This window comes from Mobula birostris, chromosome 25 (genome assembly GCF_030028105.1).
Source record: "Mobula birostris isolate sMobBir1 chromosome 25, sMobBir1.hap1, whole genome shotgun sequence".
NCBI classification, from domain to species: domain Eukaryota; kingdom Metazoa; phylum Chordata; class Chondrichthyes; order Myliobatiformes; family Myliobatidae; genus Mobula; species Mobula birostris.
Window position 1 is genome coordinate 61719859 of NC_092394.1, and position 18118 is coordinate 61737976.

Genomic DNA, 18118 nt, shown 5'->3' on the forward strand with positions numbered 1-18118 from the left:
TCTAAATTTCATTTAGCAGCAATGAACACAACTTACCACACAGTGAGAGTCACAAACAGGACGTGCCTGTGGTTTTAGCTTTCTGCGGAAGAATTCACTGAGGTTTCGATAGTGCTGCAAATCTTCAACCGCTGCTTCCTTCATATTGACCCCAAATGTCCATATGTACAAATTATAGACTGGCTTCCGCATCCAGCTGGGTAACTCCACTTGATTGAGCCGGCCCCATGCACGAGACAGCAACCGGGTGGGAATTGTTTTATACAGACCAACCTGCAAGATTCAGACAGGCTTCGTTAAACACCTGATACCAGCAGTGCTCCTGATTCAGGGGAGGGAGTTCAAAGGTTGAAAGGACATTCTTTAAAACCAGTCTTGCATGGAAAAACAATGCCCACTCATTCAAATATCAACAAATGTCACAATATACAATTAGGAGAATGGTTTTTATAGGAGACTGCTTCACAGAGGAAGTTCACATCAGCACATTACCTACAGATCACATTCCTTGGGAAGGATTCTCAAATATAGTTTCAAATGAGTGCAAGTTATTACTGAAGCAGTGGTACTTTGCTTTTGAAAATTAATTAATGCAAACTCCAAACATACAGAAATGTTACAAAGCTGTCCCCAATAGCTCACACCAAATAATTTTTTCACAGTCAGCAAAGCATTCCTGCTTCAACACTGCAACTCCTCAACACCAGCTTGTGAGGTCTGTGAATCTCAAAGCGGTCCAAGGGGAACAGGCAATATCAATGGGCAATCCAATCATGTCAATCACAGGGAAATGTAAAATATCTGCTATGGGGATGGAGAGGAGCTACTATGAGCCACCCAACCCTGTCTGTTTGCTTCACCTTCTGAGCAAAGCTTCAAATAACAACTGTTTAATGATCAAACACCACTCTTATTAATTCTAAACATCAGTACCTACAGAATTAACATTCCAACTCTATAAGTTCTACACAAGTATAGAATTACCTGAAATTCAAACAGTGACTGACCTCCTGAGCAGTCACTGTATTTTCCTTTTGCTCGATTACGGGCAAAAATAATATCCCATATACTTACATCTGAGAGAGAGCAAGAGTAAGCAAAATAAAACTCTATATACATTTAGGTCGAAGAAGAAAAGCAGAGTTAATAATTCTGTCTCCACAGATGTTACCTGATCCATCCAACACTTAAAGCATTGTTTTACAAACTTACATTAGTTGCCCTATTTTGCTTTGTATTTCCATTTATACAATTTCCTTTAAAACAGAAATTGGTCCAAATTGCTTCACAGGAATATTACTAAACAAGATTTGTTTCTCTTAAAATAATAAAGAAAGGTATGGACAAATAGATGGGTTTCAAGGAATGTCTCAAAGGACGACAAGCTTAAGAGAATAGCAGAGCTGGGCCCCAAAGTGCAAAATTCTTAAGGGCAAAGAATGCAGGACTGAAGGTGCTGTATTTAAATGCGCGTAGCTTTCGGAATAAGGTGGATGAATTCATGGTACAATTACAGATTAATTCATGGCTGAAAGAAGGCCGTAGCTGGGAACTTAACATCAAAGGATATACTTTGTATAGAAAGGACAGGCAGGAAGCCATAGGCGCTGGTGTGACACTGTTGGTTAGGGTTGGAATTACATCTTTAGAAAGAGGTGACATGGGGTCAGAGAATGTCAAATCTTTGTGGGTGGAGTTAAGAAACTGCAAGGCTGAAAAAAGCATTATCATATATAGGCCTCCAAATAGTAGCCAAACTCTGGGGCTGGCATTGCAAAGGGAACTGGAAAAAGCATGTAATAAGGGCCATATCAAAATTGTAAGGAACTTCAATATGCTAAATGATTGGGAAAATCAGGTTGGTGTCGGATCGCAAGAGAGGGCATTTGTTGAATGCCTATGAGATGGCTTTTCAGAGCAGTTCATGCTCGAGCCTACTTCCCTCAACCGCAGGACTCTGCAGAGAGTGGTGCGAACAACCGAGCACATCTGTAGATGCGAACTTCCCACTATTCAGGACAATTACAGAGACAGGTGTGTAAAAAGGGCCCGAAGGATCATTAGGGATCCAAGTAACCCCAACCACAAACTGTTCCAGCTACTACCATCTGGAAACGGTACCACAGCTTTAAGGCCAGGACCAACAGGCTTTGGGCCAGCTTCTTCCACCAGGACATCAGACTGATTAATTCACGCTGACACAATTGTATTTTATGCTATATTGACTGTCCTGTTATACATACTATTTGTTACAAATTTCTATGAATTTCACATTGCACATTTAGATGGAGACGTAACGTAAAGATTTTTACTCCTCGTGTATGTAAGGAATGTAAAAAATAAAGTAAATTCAATTTAAAGAAATGGCAGATGAACTTCATAAGTACTTTGCTTCAGTCTTTACTGCGGAAGACACTAGCAGCGTGCCAGAGGTCTTTGAGCAGGAGTGAGAGCGTTGCTATTACAAAGGAAAAAGTGCTAGGCAAACTCAAAAGGTCTTAAGGTGGATAAATCACCTGGACCAGATGGACTACATCCCAGAGTCCTGACGGAGGTTGCTGAAAAGATAACAGATGCATTGGTCATGACGTTTCAAGAATCACTTGATTCTGGCATGGTCCTGGAGGACCGGAAGGTTGCAAATGTCGCTCCACTCTTTAAAAAAAAAGGGAGGACGACAAAAGAGAGGATGTTATAGGGCAGTTAGCCTAACCTCAGTGGTTGGGAAATTGGAATCCATTAAGGATGAGGTTTTGGGGTACTTGGAGACTAGTGATAAAATAAGTCAAGGTCAGCATGGTGTCTGTAAAGGGAAACCTTGCCTGACAAATCTGTTAGAATTCTTCAAGGAAGTAACAAGCAAGGACAGTGGATGCCATTTACTTGAATTTTCAGAGCAGTGATCCTGAGGTGCATTAGGGTGCAGGACATTGCAGGCTGAAAGTGGGGAAGTCACAGGATTTAAAAGAATGATAAAAGTTTTGAATGGACTCGGAAGCAGGAGGCAATGAGCCAGGTTGACAGGCCAACACCTCGTCCAAGGAATGCAAGCTACAGATGTGATGACAGGAAATACATTGCCTGGTTCAGCTGGGGAAACGATGAGCAACACACACAAATTGCTGGAAGAACTCCGCAAAAGAGCAGAGGTAGAAGCAGGCAATTATAGAGACGGAGAAAACGTGGCACCATCCCAAGGCTGTCATCAATTTGATTCAGTCTCAGGTATTTTCCAGAAAGAACATCGATATTAGATATTTTAGTGGCACTTAGGGCTTCACTTTAAAAAAAATAGCACTAAGAGACTACATGCCAGAGTGAGGGGAGAGGTAGCATTAATTACTGGGTAAGGGGGAAGAGAGTGACCGAGTCATCCAAGTTTATTGTCTCTATATACAACCAAACTGTATATACTTGTAATGCCCTGGTTCATATTTTTTTTACTGTTATGCTGTATCTATTCCATTTTGTGCAGCTCTGTGAGAGCTGTTTGTTCTGCTTTCAGCCTGTTTGGGTTATTGTTGAAGATAAGGGATGATGTGGAATGTGTGCCATCCAATTAATGGGAGGTTTTTCTTGGTGAAGGACAATAAGGTTGGTCTTGGGCTTGTTCTGCGGGAGATGAAGAGAGAAGACACTGGGGAGAACCGGTCACAGCACATGATCTGGTGGGAGACCCGTTTGTTCGAGATGGTTTGCGACATTCAGAAGGTGGTGCGTGCTTTCACGTTGACCAAGGACCCAGCGCGTGAGTGATAGTGAAGTTCAAGATGAGCTCCAACTTCTGCACATCTGACTGTTTAATTAAAGGGGGCCCTTTTCTTGGTGTTATTCTTTACTAGTCCTTAGTTAAGATTCATAAATATAATTCATTTAATAGTATGCAGTTAACTGTCTGCTATTTTGTGGCATTAATTTATAACAGGGTGACAAACAGAGGTTTGGGGCGGGATCCAGAGCACCTCAATCTCTAAAGCCTGGTGGGGCCAGAGGCTGTTGTCTTCCCTAGACTTTCACAGTCAAGGAAACGGGGGTATTTAATTGTGTGTGTGTGTGTGTGTGTGTGTGTGTGTGTGTGTGTGTGTGTGTGTGTGTGTGTGTGTGTGTGTGTGTGTGTGTGTATATATATTCACACGCATATACATATACAAACCAAACAATGTTCCTCTGGACCACGGTGCACCCACAAAACGTACATCACACACAGCACATACACCAAAATATTATGCCATAAACAAGTTAAAAATATAATTCAAATTCATGTAGTAGAGGACAGCACAGATAAACAGTAAACAGCTCGCTGTCCTGGTGACCAGACCTCGGTGGTGGCAGGATATTCAGTCATCTCACAGCCTGAGGGAAGAAGTCTGGCAGTCCCAGTCCTGATACTCCTGTACCTCCTGTAGTGGGTCAAAAAGATTGTGGGGTGTGTGTTAGGCCTTTTCAACAATGCCTTGGGCCCTTCATCTTCATCTGCAATGCTCCCGGTAAATGTCACAAATGGGGGAGGGAGATCCCGGTGATCCTTTTGGTGGTTGGTCCTGCTGATATGGTTAAGAGTGTGGAAGAAATGCTGGGGAATAGAATGATTGGATAATCTCATCCATGGCAAAAGGAGAAGCAAAGGAATACACTGTGCCCACTTGTGGCAAAGGTTTCAGCTCAAAGTTTGGGGAGTGGGTAGTTAAGATTCATTGCTCTAGCAAGGTCTCAACAATGAAAGGAACAACAGCTATTCATAACACCCCTCGAACCTACTCTATCATTCCATAAAATCGTTGCTAATCTAATGCTGGTCTACCTTTACTCTACTGTTTTTTCTGAAAACCTTATCAACCTTCCTTCCTTTGATCAATAAACTATTTCATCCTTGAATATATGCAATCGTCCTGTCTCCGCAATTCCTTTGGGACCAGATAATCCCAAACATTCACCACCTTCCCAAAAGAAATTTTCACCATCATAAATAATTGACCCTTTATCTAGAGGCAATGCTCCTCAGTTCTATTTCTCCAGCAGAAACATCCTCTTAGCATTCACTCTATATTGTATCCCCTCCCCTCACAGACCTTCTGAGTTAGTTTATCAGTATCTCACATTCTAACTTGACAGCACACCTGCTGAATCTTTCCTCAAGATTATCCCTTTATACCTGGAATCAACTGTTTGAACCTTGTTCTGCACCACTTCGAAAGCAAGTCTTTCTCCCCTTAAGTGGTAAGGCAAAACAAACAGTTCTGCAGGTGAGGTCTCACTACTGTCTCATACATTTGTAACAAGCCTTCACTACTTTTATATTTAATCAGCCCTAGAATTGCGTCAATAACCAACTTGTCTCCCAAATTACATGCTTTATCTCCAATTTAGTGTTACTTCTAAAGGAACAACAGAATCTCACTGAACATCAGCATTAAACAGTCTCATTGCATTTAAATACCCTGCATTTTTGTTTCTTCCAGTAGATAACTGCAATGCTCCACATTACTTGCACACTCCATCTATTTATATCCCTTTGCAGTCTCAGTGTTTTCCTCACTTTTCACCTATTCATAAATCCTCAGTAAAGTTCTGATGCCCAGTGCCTTTGCCGAAATCTTTAATTTAGACTGTAAATAGCAATTCCTGTTGTAAACACAGAAAATAGGTGCAGGACTAAGCCATTCGGCTCTTTGAGCCTACGCCGCCATTCAGTATGATCATGGCTGATCATCCAACTCAGAACCCTGTACCTGCCTTCTCTCCATACCCCCGATCCCTTTAGCCACAAGGGCCATATCTGACTCCCTCTTAAATATAGCCAATGAACTGGCCTCAACTGTTTCCTGTGGCAGAGAATTCCACAGATCCACCACTCTCTGTGTGAAGTAGTTTTTCCTCATCTCGGTCCTAAAAGCTTCCCCTTTATCCTCAAACTGTGACCTCCCCCCAGTTCTGGACTTCCCCAACATCGGGAACAATCTTCCTACATCTAGCCTGCCAAATCTCTTTAGAATTTTATACATTTCAATAAGATTCCCCCCTCAATCTTCTAAATTCCAGAGAGTATAAGCCTAGTTGATCCAGTCTTTCATCATATGAAAGTCCTGCCGTCCCAGGAACCAATTTGGTGAACCTTCTTTGTACTCCCTCTATGACAAGAAGGTCTTTCCTCAGATTAGGGGACCAAAACTGCACACAATACTCCAGGTGTGGTCTCACCAAGGCCTTGTACAACTGCAGTAGTACCTCCCGGCTCCTGTACTCGAATCCTCTTGCTATGAATGCCAACATACCATTCGCCTTCTTCACCGCCTGCTGTACCTGCATGTCCGCTTTCAATGACTGGTGTATAAAGACATCCAGGTCTTGTTGCACCTCCCCTTTTCCTAATCGGCCACCATTCAAATAATAATCTGTTTTCCTGTTCTTGCCACCAAAGTGGATAACCTCACATTTATCCACATTAAACTGCATCTGCCATGAATTTGCCCACTCACCTAACCTATCCAAGTCACCCTGCATCCTCTTCACAGCTAACACTGCTGCCCAGCTTCGTGTCATTAGCAAACTTGGAGATGCTGCATTTAATTCCCTCGTCTAAGTCATTTATGTTGTAAACAACTGGGGTCCCAGCACTGAGCCTTGCGGTACCCCACTAGTTACTGCCTGCCATTCTGAAAAGGTCCTGTTTATTCCCACTCTTTGCTTCCTGTCTGCCAAACAATTCTCTATCCACATCAATACCATACCCCCAATCCCGTGTGCTTTAAGTTTGCACACTAATCTCCTGTGGTGGGACCTTGTCAAAAGTCTTTTGAAAATCCAAATATACCACATCCACTGGTTCTCCCCTATCCACTCTACTAGTTACATCCTCAAAAAATTCTGATTCGTCAGACATGATTTTCCTTTCACAAATCCATGCTGACTTTGTCCGATGATTTCACCGCTTTCCAAATGTGCTGTTATCACATCTTTGATAACTGACTCTAGCATTTTTCCTACCACCGATGTCAGGCTTACCGGTTTCTAATTCCCCGGTTTCTCTCTCCCTCCTTTTTTAAAAAGCGGGGTTATGTTAGCCACCCTCCAATCCACAGGAACTAATCCAGAAGCTAAAGAGTTTTGAAAAATTATCACTAACGCATCCACTATTTCTTGGGCTACTTCCTTAGGTACTCTGGGATGCAGACCATCTGGCCCTGGGGATTTATCTGCCTTTAATCCCTTCAATCACCTAACACCACTTCCCTACTAACATGTATTTCCCTCAGATCCTCCATCTCACTAGATCCTCGATCCCCTACTATTTCCGGAAGATTATTTACGTCCTCTTTCGTAAAGACAGAACCAAAGGAGTTATTCAATTGGTCTACCATGTCCTTGTTCCTCATGATCAATTCACCTGTTTCTGACTGTAAGGGGCCTACTTTTGTCTTAACCAATCTTTTTCTTTTCACATATCTATAAAAGCTTTTACAGTCAGTTTTTATGTTCCCTGCCAGTTTTCTCTCATAATCTTTTTCCCCCTTTCCTAATTAAGCCCTTTGTCCTCCTCTGCTGGTCTCTGAATTTCTCCCAGTCCTTAGGTGTGCTGCTTTTTCTGGCTAATTTGTATGTTTCTTCTTTGGAATTGATACTACCCCTAATTTCCCTTGTCAGCCACAGGTGCACTACCTTTTCTGGTTTATTCTTTTGCCAAACTGGGATGAACAATTGTTGTAGTTCATCCATGCGATCTTTAAATGCATGCCATTGCATATCCACCGTCAATCCTTTAAGTATCATTTGTCAGTCTATCTTAGCTAATTCACGTCTCATACCTTCAGAGCTACGCTCCTTTAAGTTCAGAACCTTTGCTTCTGAATTAACTATATCACTCTCCTTCTTAATGAAGAATTCCACCATATTATGGTCACTCTCACCCAAGGGGCCTCGCACAACAAGATTGCTAACTAACCCTTCCTCATTGCTCAATACCCAGTCTAGAATGGCCTGTTCTCTAGTTGGTACCTCGACATGTTGGTTCAGAAAACCATCCCGCATATATTCCAAGAAATCCTCTTCCTCAGCACCCTTACCAATTTGGTTCACCCAATCTATATGTAGATTGAAGTCACCCATTATAACTGCTGTTCCTTTATTGCACGCAGTTCTAATTTCCTGTTTAATGCCATCCCCAACCTCACTACTACTGTAAGGTGGCCTGTACATAACTCCCACCAGCGTTTTCTACCCTTTAGTGTTATGCGGCTCTACCCATATCGATCCCACATCCTCCCAGCTAATGTCCTTCCTTCCTATTGCGTTAATCACCTCTCTAACCAGCAATGCCACCCCACCTCCTTTTCTTTCATGTCTGTCTCTCCTGAATATTGAATATCCCTGAACGTTGAGCTCTCATCCTTGATCACCCTGGAGTCATGTCTCTGTGATCCCAACTATATCATATTCATTAACAACTATCTGCACATTCAATTCATCAACCTTGTTACGAATGCTCCTTACATTGACACACAAAGCCTTCAAGCTTGCTTTTACAACACTCTTAGCCCTTATACAATGATGTTGAAAAGTGGCCCTTTTTGAGTTTTGCCCTGTATTTGCCTGCCTGCCACTTTTACTTTTCACCTTACTACTTTTTGCTTCTACCCTCATTTTACACCCCTCTGTCTCTCTGCACTTGTTCCCATCCCCCAGCCACATTAGTTTAAATCCTCCTGAACAACAGTTGCAAACGCTTCCCCTAGGACATTGGTTCCAGTCCAGCCCAGGTGCAGACCGTCCTGTTTCTACCGGTCCCACCTCCTCCAGAACTGGTTCCAATGCCCCAGAAATTTGAATCCCTCTCCCTTGCACCATTTTTCAAGCCACGTATTCATCTGAAATATCCTCCTATTTCTACTCTGACTAGCACATGGCACTGGTAGTAATCCAGAGATTATTACCTTTGTGGTCCTACTTTTGTATCCTACTAATTAAGGTTCACCAACCTGAAATGATCTGTTTTGTAAATCCGAAAATACAATTTATTCATTACAGTACTAAAGTATACATATAAATACAAAACATCAAGTAATCATTTTCATAACAGATGTTATTCCATTATTTAGCATTAACAGATCATCAAGCAAAGTTAAATAGTTCATGGTGTTTCTATGCAGATTTTAAGTCATAGTCATACTTTATTGATCCCGGGGGAAATTGATTTTCGTTACAGTTGCAACATAAATAATTAAATAGTAATAAAACCATAAATAGTTAAATAGTAATATGTAAATTATGCCAGGAAATAAGTCCAGGACCAGCCTATTGGCTCAGGGTGTCCGACCCTCCAAAGGAGGAGTTGTAAAGTTTGATGGCCACAGGGAGGAATAACTTCCTATGACGCTCTGTGTTGCATCTCGGTGGAATGAGCCTCTGGCTGAATGTACTCCTGTGCCCAACCAGTACATTATGTAGTGGATGGGAGACATTGTCCAAGATGGCATGCAACTTGGACAGCATCCTCTTTTCAGACACCACCATCAGAGAGTCCAGTTCCATCCCCACATCACTGGCCTTACGAATGAGTTTGCTGATTCTGTTGGTGTCTGCTACCCTCAGCCTGCTACCCCCAGCACACAACAGCAAACATGATCGCACTGGCCACCACAGACTCGTAGAACATCCTCAGCATCGTCCGGTAGATGTTAAAGGACCTCAGTCTCCTCAGGAAATAGAGACAGCTCTGACCCTTCTTGTAGACAGCCTCAGTGTTCTTTGACCAGTCCAGTTTATTGTCAGTTCGTATCCCCAGGTATTTGTAATCCTCCACCATGTCCACACTGACCCCCTGGATGGAAACAGGGGTCACCGGTACCTTAGCTCTCTTCAGGTCTACCACCAGCTCCTTAGTCTTTTTCACATAAAGCTGCAGATAATTCTGCTCACACCATGTGACAAAGTTTCCTACCATAGCCCTGAACACAGCCTCATCTCCCTTGCTGATGCATCCAACTACGGCAGTCATCAGAAAACTCCTGAAGATGACAAGGCTCTGTGCAGTAGTTGAAATCCGAGGTGTAAATGGTGAAGAGAAAGGGAGACAAGACAGTCCCCTGTGGAGCCCCAGTGCTGCTGATTACTCTGTCGGACACACAGTGTTGCAAACACATGTACTGTGGTCTGCCAGTCAGGTAATCAAGAATCCATGACACCAGGAAAGCACCTACCTGCATCGCTGTCAGCTTCTCCCCCAGCAGAGCAGGGCGGATGGTGTTGAACGCACTGGAGAAGTCAAAAAACATGACTCTCACAGTGCTCGCTGGCTTGTCCAGGTGGGCATAGACACGGTCCAGCAGATAGACGATGGCATCCTCAACTAGTCGGGGCTGGTAGGCAAACTGGAGGGGATCTAAGTGTGGCCTGACCATAGGCCGGAGCAGCTCCAGAACAAGACTCCCCAGGGTCTTCATGATGTGGGAGGTCAATGCCACCGGTCTGGAGTCATTGAGGCTGCTGGGGCGCGGCATCTTCGGCACAGGGATGAGGCAGGATGTCTTCCACAGCACAGGAACCCTCCGGAGCCTCAGGCTCAGGTTGAATACATGGCGAAGTACTCCACATAGCTGAGGGGCACAGGCTTTGATCACCCTGGTACTGACACCATCCGGTCCTGCAGCCTTGCTTGGGTTGAGACATTTCAGCTGTTTTCTCACCTGTTCGGCTGTGAAGCCCACCGTGGTGGTTTCATGTGGGGAAGGGGTAGAGTCATGAGAGCAGGGTGGGGGACTGTGAGGAGGGGTAGGAGGGGAGAGTGGAATGTGTTGGTTGGGGGCCGACAACAGAGGACTCGTGGAGGAGGGGCAGGGGCCACAATGTCAAATCTGTTAAAGAACAGGTTAAGTTCGTTGGTCCTGTCCACACTGCCTTCAGCTCCTCTGTTTCTAGTTTGCCAGAACCCAGTGATGGTCCTCATTCCCCTCCAGACCTCTCTCATGATGTTCTGCTGGAGTTTCCACTCAAGTTTCCTCCTGTACCTGTCTTTAGCCTCCCTGATCCTGGCTTTCAGGTCCCTCTGTATTGCCCTCCGCTCCTCCCTATTTCCATCTCTAAATGCCCTCTTTTTAGCGTTCAGGATGTCCTTAATGTCCTTTGTTACCCATAGCTTGTTATTTGAATAACAAAGGACAGATCTTGTCAGAACATTGCAGTCCACACAGAAGTTGATGTAACCAGTGATGCACTCTGTGAGCCTATCAATATCCTCTCCATGTGGCTCACAGAGTGCCTGACAGTCTGTCACCTCAAAACAACCCTGGAGCGCCTCATAAGCCTCCTCCGACCATTTTCTCACTGTCCTCGAGGTTGCAGGTTTACTCTTCACCAGAGACACGTAGCAGGGTTTTAGATGCACCAGGTTGTGATCTGACCTTCCCAATGGGGGCGGGGGAAGGGGAGAGGAGCTGTATGCATCCTTAATGTTAGCGTACATCAAATCCAGAGTCCTCTCCCCTCTGGTTGTACAGCTCACGTGCTGCATGAAGTTGGGCAGTGTTCTAGCCATGGTAACGTGGTTGAAGTCACCCGAGATAGTAATGAGGGCACTCGGATGCTGGGTTTATAACCTGGCTATGACGGTGTAAATGATGTTACACGCCAACGTCAGGTTGGCAGAGGGAGGGATGTACACAACAACCACAATTGCATGCGAGATTTCCCTTGGCAAATAATATGGCCGGAGTCCAAAAGCAAAAAGTTCAATATCCAGGCTACAAGCACGTTCCTTGATCGTAATATGCCCAGGATTGCACCATCTGTTGTTTACCAGAACCGCAAGCCCCCCTCCTTTACGCTTACTGCTCTCAGTGCAATTCCGGTCAGCTCGAATGGTCTGGAAGCCCTCTATGGAAACGCTTTGATCAGCTATGCCCTCCTGCAGCCACGTTTCAGTAAAACACATGACACTGCTCTCCCGAAATGTTCTCTGGCTCCTGACAAGCGCCATCAATTCGTCCATTTTATTACCCAGCGATCTCACATTGCCCATGATGAGAGAGGGGAGACACGGCTTATAACTTCTCTTCTCCATAAGCCTCTGTTGTCTCGACCCGGTCCTCTTCCCTCGCCTTTTTGATCCCCCTCTGCATCCTCTGTGTTTTCCTCCAGATTTCAGCCGGGGTGTCCGCTGCTCTGTTTGCTAAACCGGCCGGCATAAGTGCAATTAGCTGGCTCCTGGAATAAACAATGTGACCATCCTGCTGCCACGCTAACGAGACGTATCCGAGTGTAACTATTTCCAGCGCTAAAAAACCAAATAAAACTCTCTCCACCAGCATGTTAGAGAGGGTGCAGCTTCAACGTGTTACTGTGAGAAAAAAAAATACAACAAATAACCTGAGTTAAAAAGTTTAAAAAGAATCTTGACAGAGCAACTGTAACAGGCTGCATGCACGACCAGCACATGCGCACACCCTAACTAAAGGATGTGCAATAACAGAGCCCTAAATTGTGATCTTTCCAAAAAGTGATTACCCCAATATTTGGCTTTCTGTCAGCACACCTAATCTATCTCTGCAAACAAAGATTTTGGAACTAGGGATTTGTTCAGGTATAAATCTGACTACAACCACTCAAAACTGTCTTGGTTGTTCAGTTTTAAGGATTTGTACATTACTGTCTGGGCCAGCAGTAATGTGATATGCCAGAGTTGTACAGTACTGAAACATCCTATCATATCCACACTGACCTGTCTGTCATCTACACTAATCCCATTTGCACACATTAGGATCTTTCCGTGCCTTGCGTACAAGTGCCTGCCTGAATGAATCATAAAGTGCAGTAACTGTATTTGATTCCATCACCTGGCAGTGTTCTGGATATAACCATTCTATGAAAACCTCATCCTTAAATTTCCTTTAAAGCCTCTACAACTCACAATAAACCTGCACCCTTTCATTTTTGACACCCCTGGCATGGAACAATGATTGCAACTATCTTAACCTCTTGAGTGCCCCTACAACAGGGTTTCCTAATCTTTTTTATGCCATGAACCCCTACCATTAACCGAGCAGTTTGTGGACCTCAGGTTTGGAACCCGTCCTATAAGACTGTCCTTCAGTCTTGTTCATTCCAAGGAAAATAAGCCAAGCCTAAGCAATCTTTCCCCATAACTAAAATCCTCCAGTCCAGGAAATGTCCTGGTGATTCAACCATATTTTTCCTAACATGTAGCAATGAAAACTGCACGCAGTGCTCCAATATCATCCTTCAATCATTCTCGTCCTTCTGGTTAAGGTTTCTCCCTCAGTGCTCTGGGCAGCAATTTCAAGGATTTAGAGTCAGCGTACACCTGTTTGGTAAAGGTTACTGATATTCAGTGTGCTTACAGAGTAGCCTGGGAGAATAACTACAATACCATCCCACCTCCCCAAGATCTTGATGATGGGAAACCTGGTGATAGTGATACCACTCAATATGCAGTAGATGGTTAGATTCTCTTGCTGGAGGTAATAATCATTACCCATACATTAGCAACACAAATCCTACTTGCCACTTCCTAGCCCATTCCCAAATCATGTTTAGGTCCTACAAGTAGGGACTGCTCCAGCTGCTGAGAAGTCATTTATGGAATTGACCCTTGTGCTCTTTGATGAACACCTGACCATATAATGGAAGGAAGAAAGACCACTGATATAATATAATATGTTCAAGATGGTTAGGCCTAGGATACTTCCTGGAGTGATGTTGTAGGCTGGGATGACTCCAAACATTAGGGTGTTTTCCCCCTGGTGCCCAGTTTTTCTAGGGCCCTTTGATGTCAGAGACAAATGCTACCTTGATATCAAGTTTGGTCACACTTGCCTCACTTCATGAATTGAGCTCTTAGGTCCATGTTTGGAGCAAGGCTATAATAGGGTCTTGAGCTAAATGGTCCTCTCAAAACCCATAACCAGGTACCAAGGAGCAAGTTATTGATTAAGTATTGCTTGGTAAACTGTTGATGATACCTTCCAACACTTTACCGAAGTTTCAGCGTTGCAATTATCCCATCTAGATTTGTCCTAATGTTAATGAAAAGGATATTATTAGGTAGATGTCAGTGAACTAACTGTACTGACCAAGGGTGGAGTTAAGTTCTAAAGCAGAGGTCTTCAGTAACATGGCCAGATTGTTGTCTGGTCCTGTGACTTTTGTTTATCCAATGCTCTCTACTGTTTCTTCATATCACGTGGAGAAGAGAATTGGCTGAGGATGGGCTTCTCTGATGGCGTCATTCTCAGGAGGATACCTGGAACCACTACCAACCTGGATGAACGGAAGCTTCAGATTTCTCTAGCATTCCTGTGCTTAGCCCTGATATTGAGAATGGGGGTGCTCCTGCAGCCTCCTCATCCTGTTATGCCAGAAGTAACATTTTGATGCCCTACAAAACCACAAAAGAAAGTTAGGCTCCATGAATCATCCAACTTCTATGTTGAAAATCTAAATGAACTGCATCCACTCGTTCCCATCATCCGCAATTCCAATTACATCCTCAAAAACACCAAGTTTTTCAAACATTGTCTCCCTTTCTTAAACCATTGAGTCTGCTGAATTATCTTATGATTTTCTAACTCTTCTCTCATTACTTCTTCAAAAAAACTGATTGGAGAGATTCAGACATGGATTTTTGGGAACAACAGCAATTGAGTCTAGAAATTAGAAAATTGGTTTATTGTCACCAGTACCTAGGTTCAGTGAAAATCATCTTGCATAGATCAATTCTTTACAACAGTGCATTGAGATTAACAAGGAAAAACCATGAACAAAATGCAGAATATAGTATTCAGTTACAGAGAAAGTACAGTGCAAGGAGGCAATAAAGTACAAGGTCATAGTGACAGAGTCCACTTTCTATCATTATTAACACTTCAAAACCGGGAGCTTTCATTCTGAAGTCTGTGGGCTATTTCTACACTCCAAGCCCTGCCAGTGCATTGTGGCCCTCTCTATGTTAAACCCAAGCAGATTTGAGTACTGTTTTCTTTAAGAATATGGACTTAACGAAAGGGGAATTAGGCTTTGCTTTAAAAATTGACATTAAATAGCACTATTACTCTCAGATAAAATATTGTACAAGTTTCCATCTTAAACTTCCAAATTGAAAACAAAAGCTTGGTGGGTGTATAATGTAATTGTGGGAAAAGATCTCATTGTTTCAATGATTAGGCTTGAGTCAAAGCAAGCCCACAGCAAGCCAGAAAAGATCCTGGAAAGCTGACCAAGCTTGGTTAATGAGATAAGTTCTGAAATTGAAGGTTTTTTTGCTCCTAAGTTTCATTCCAAGATGACTCCACTAAAAATCGAGGACACTGTACATGACCCAATCAATTGATCTGCACTGAATTCTCAGCCTATCTTGTTTCATCAAATGAAGAGGAAGACCACAAACTAGATTTATCAATCAACTTTTCCAATGTCAAAAACCACTATACACATACAAGCCCAGATCCTGGTGTTCAAGAAGAAAAAAACATCGTAGGTCATGTTTTGAATCAGATGCAGCACTCCAGCAAAACTGATGGAATCGAATGACCTGTAACATTTTAGTCCAGCATAGTATGTTTGAAAGTGGAGCTGAGCCAAGAACATTACAATGCTGGCATCATAATATCTGCAACTCACAACAGTCTGAAAAGAGAAAATGGTCTGGTCACCACTCATTGCACTGACTGATGGGTTAGTTTCTATGCTTTGACTCAGTGTCTATACTCAACTTCAGAAACAATACTACCAAAGGAGGTGGCCACCTACTGATGTACAGTTGTGTGGTAGTTTCTAATTAACATAATTCCATGGATACAATTCAGATCCTTTCAACAAAGCAGGCAGAGGAGTGAATGCAAATCAGCGACAGACTTAATGAAACAGAAAACATTGGAAGCACTCAGCGGGCCAAGCTACAACTGTGGTAAGAGGAAGAGTTAACATTTTGAGTGAAAGACTTTTCATCCAAACTGTTTCTCCTTTTTGGATGCTACCCAGCTTCTTGAATGTTTCCAACTTACTCTGTTTTCATTTCAGATTTCTGTTATATGCAGTTGTTGATTGTCCCCAATCTGCTTCTCAGCAGCGTAGTCAGATAAAAATTAGATAGGACTGTACCTGGAGTGATCAATGCAGAGGTATTAATGGTAAGGACCATTTTACAGTCTGACCCAGACAGCACACAGGCACCAGCATTGAGCCAGTATTGGGGCATGAATAAGTATGATAAAAGCAGAATACACAAGCACGGTCAAAATCCAGACAGCTGCTTCCTTTATCAAAACAGTCATTAACATTATTACTCCCCACAAGTCACTGCTGGGTACAGAAACAGATGACAAGTATTGGTGGGTATACCATAAATCACAGCACATAATTATTCAGAGGTATATTGTAATGTAAACAGTAGGCAAGTTGTGGATGTCAGGATTAACCCTTTTCTCACCTTAACCCCCATCCCCTCAACAAACCTGGAAATAACACACACTTACCCTGCTTGTTGGTCGCCATCCTACTTTTGCAAGAGGCTTAAGGACACTAAATGGCAGGAAGAAATAGAGAAAAGACAGAGGCCAGGTACGGAGCTTGAGTGCAGGCTTGGACATACAGCTTAGCTGGCCTAACCTGCGTCGCAAAGCCAGCTGGGGGAAATGCAACCTGTGGAATTATACATATACAGCTGATCAGGCAATGGGATATCCCAAACATAATGTGACAGATTAACACACAAAATAACTCCGGTACAGGGCTTGAAGTTCAATTGCTTGCAGGGCGAGACACACCCAACTAGGCTTTTGAAAGTTTCTCACCATTTAGCTCAACTACACTTATCACATGTACAACTTATTGAACTTAAGTTGATGAAGCAAAGGTGAAGAATCACAACAATTCCTCCCCTCTTTTCATATAGTGAGCCTTTACAAATAAGTACTAACTTAAATTAGTGTATGCACATTGCTCTCAAAAACACCGAGCTAAAACAAAAGTGCTCAACAGTATTGCCTTTACACTGGGGCTGGGGGGAAAGCAGAGGCTTTAATTTTGTTGCCTTAAAACTCATTTCATTGAAAGTGTCCAACCTTTCCGAAGCACGTGATCAACCAGTCAAGCCTGCTCCACCATTCATCAATATCATGCTGATCTCCCATTCTCCAGCATTACATCCCATGATTCCACCCATCTGCTATTCACATCTACAAGTATGTTTCTTTTAATCTGAGGAGATAGGTCCAAATTCTGAGCAACCCAAGTTATTTTTTTACAAAACTGCCCTAAACTCCCAGTGAAGAAACTTCTCTGTATTTTAATCTCAAATGATCAACCCCCATTCTGAAACTGTCTCCCCAGTCCTAGAGCTTTTAGAATTTCATTAGCATCAGTGAGACCTCCTTTAATTTTTCTAACTCCAGAACAAACAGGATGAGTTTGCAGAACAGCTCTTCCCCCTGCATGCATTTCTGTATGACTTTGCGCACCATGCTGCATGCCAATTTTGTGAATCATGATCTCAAAAGGATTTATTCAACAATAGCATCAAAAAAAGTCCAGAACAGGATTCCAGAGATTTTGTAGAGATTCCATTCCACAATATTACATCTATTCTCTATAAACAGCAGCTGGACAATTAGACAAAAGTAAGTTTCTCTTTGGTTGAACAGATCATCACATAATTGGGAAGGGGCAAATCAAGCACAATGTCCAAAATAGAACCAAAAAGTTAGACCTATTTTGTGGGACCTAAATTGTAGGAATAGATTGGGGTGATGAGCAAGCTCGGTGCTATGTTGGGAGTTGTAGGAATGGATTGGGTAATGATTGAGGTCAGTGCTACGTTGGGAGTTGTAGGAATGGATCGGGGTAATGAGCTCAGTGCTACATTAGGAGTTGTAGAAATGTATTGGGGTAAAGAACTCAGTGCTTCATTGGATCTTTGTCAGCATCTGACGCTGCCCAGAGCTGGACTAAGAATGCTAGATGCAAGAAGAGAATAAATTTCCAGAACAAATTCTATCCTGTGAGGTTGCTGACCATGCAGTTCAATTGATTTTAGTGCTACCCAAGTATCTAAATTTCACAAAAACCTTGAGTGTGTCACAAGTATTTGATAGGACCTAGGACAAGTCTATCT

At 43.0% G+C, this 18118-nt stretch overlaps 1 protein-coding gene across 6 annotated transcripts in view; it reads right to left on the minus strand.

Annotated features, from left to right (window-relative positions):
- The window catches only part of pisd (phosphatidylserine decarboxylase), a 182894-nt gene that overhangs the window by 30456 nt on the left and 134320 nt on the right, over positions 1-18118 (minus strand). For 4 of the 6 annotated variants that reach the window (XM_072243237.1, XM_072243233.1, XM_072243238.1 and 1 more), the window contains exons 2-3: positions 16482-16647; positions 37-273 (exon numbers count right to left, since the gene is read on the minus strand). In XM_072243237.1, coding sequence (XP_072099338.1) covers positions 37-273; positions 16482-16647 — 403 coding nt within the window. The remainder of the gene's footprint in view (positions 1-36; positions 274-16481; positions 16648-18118) is intronic. The other 2 variants (XM_072243234.1, XM_072243236.1) reach the window with 1 other exon arrangement.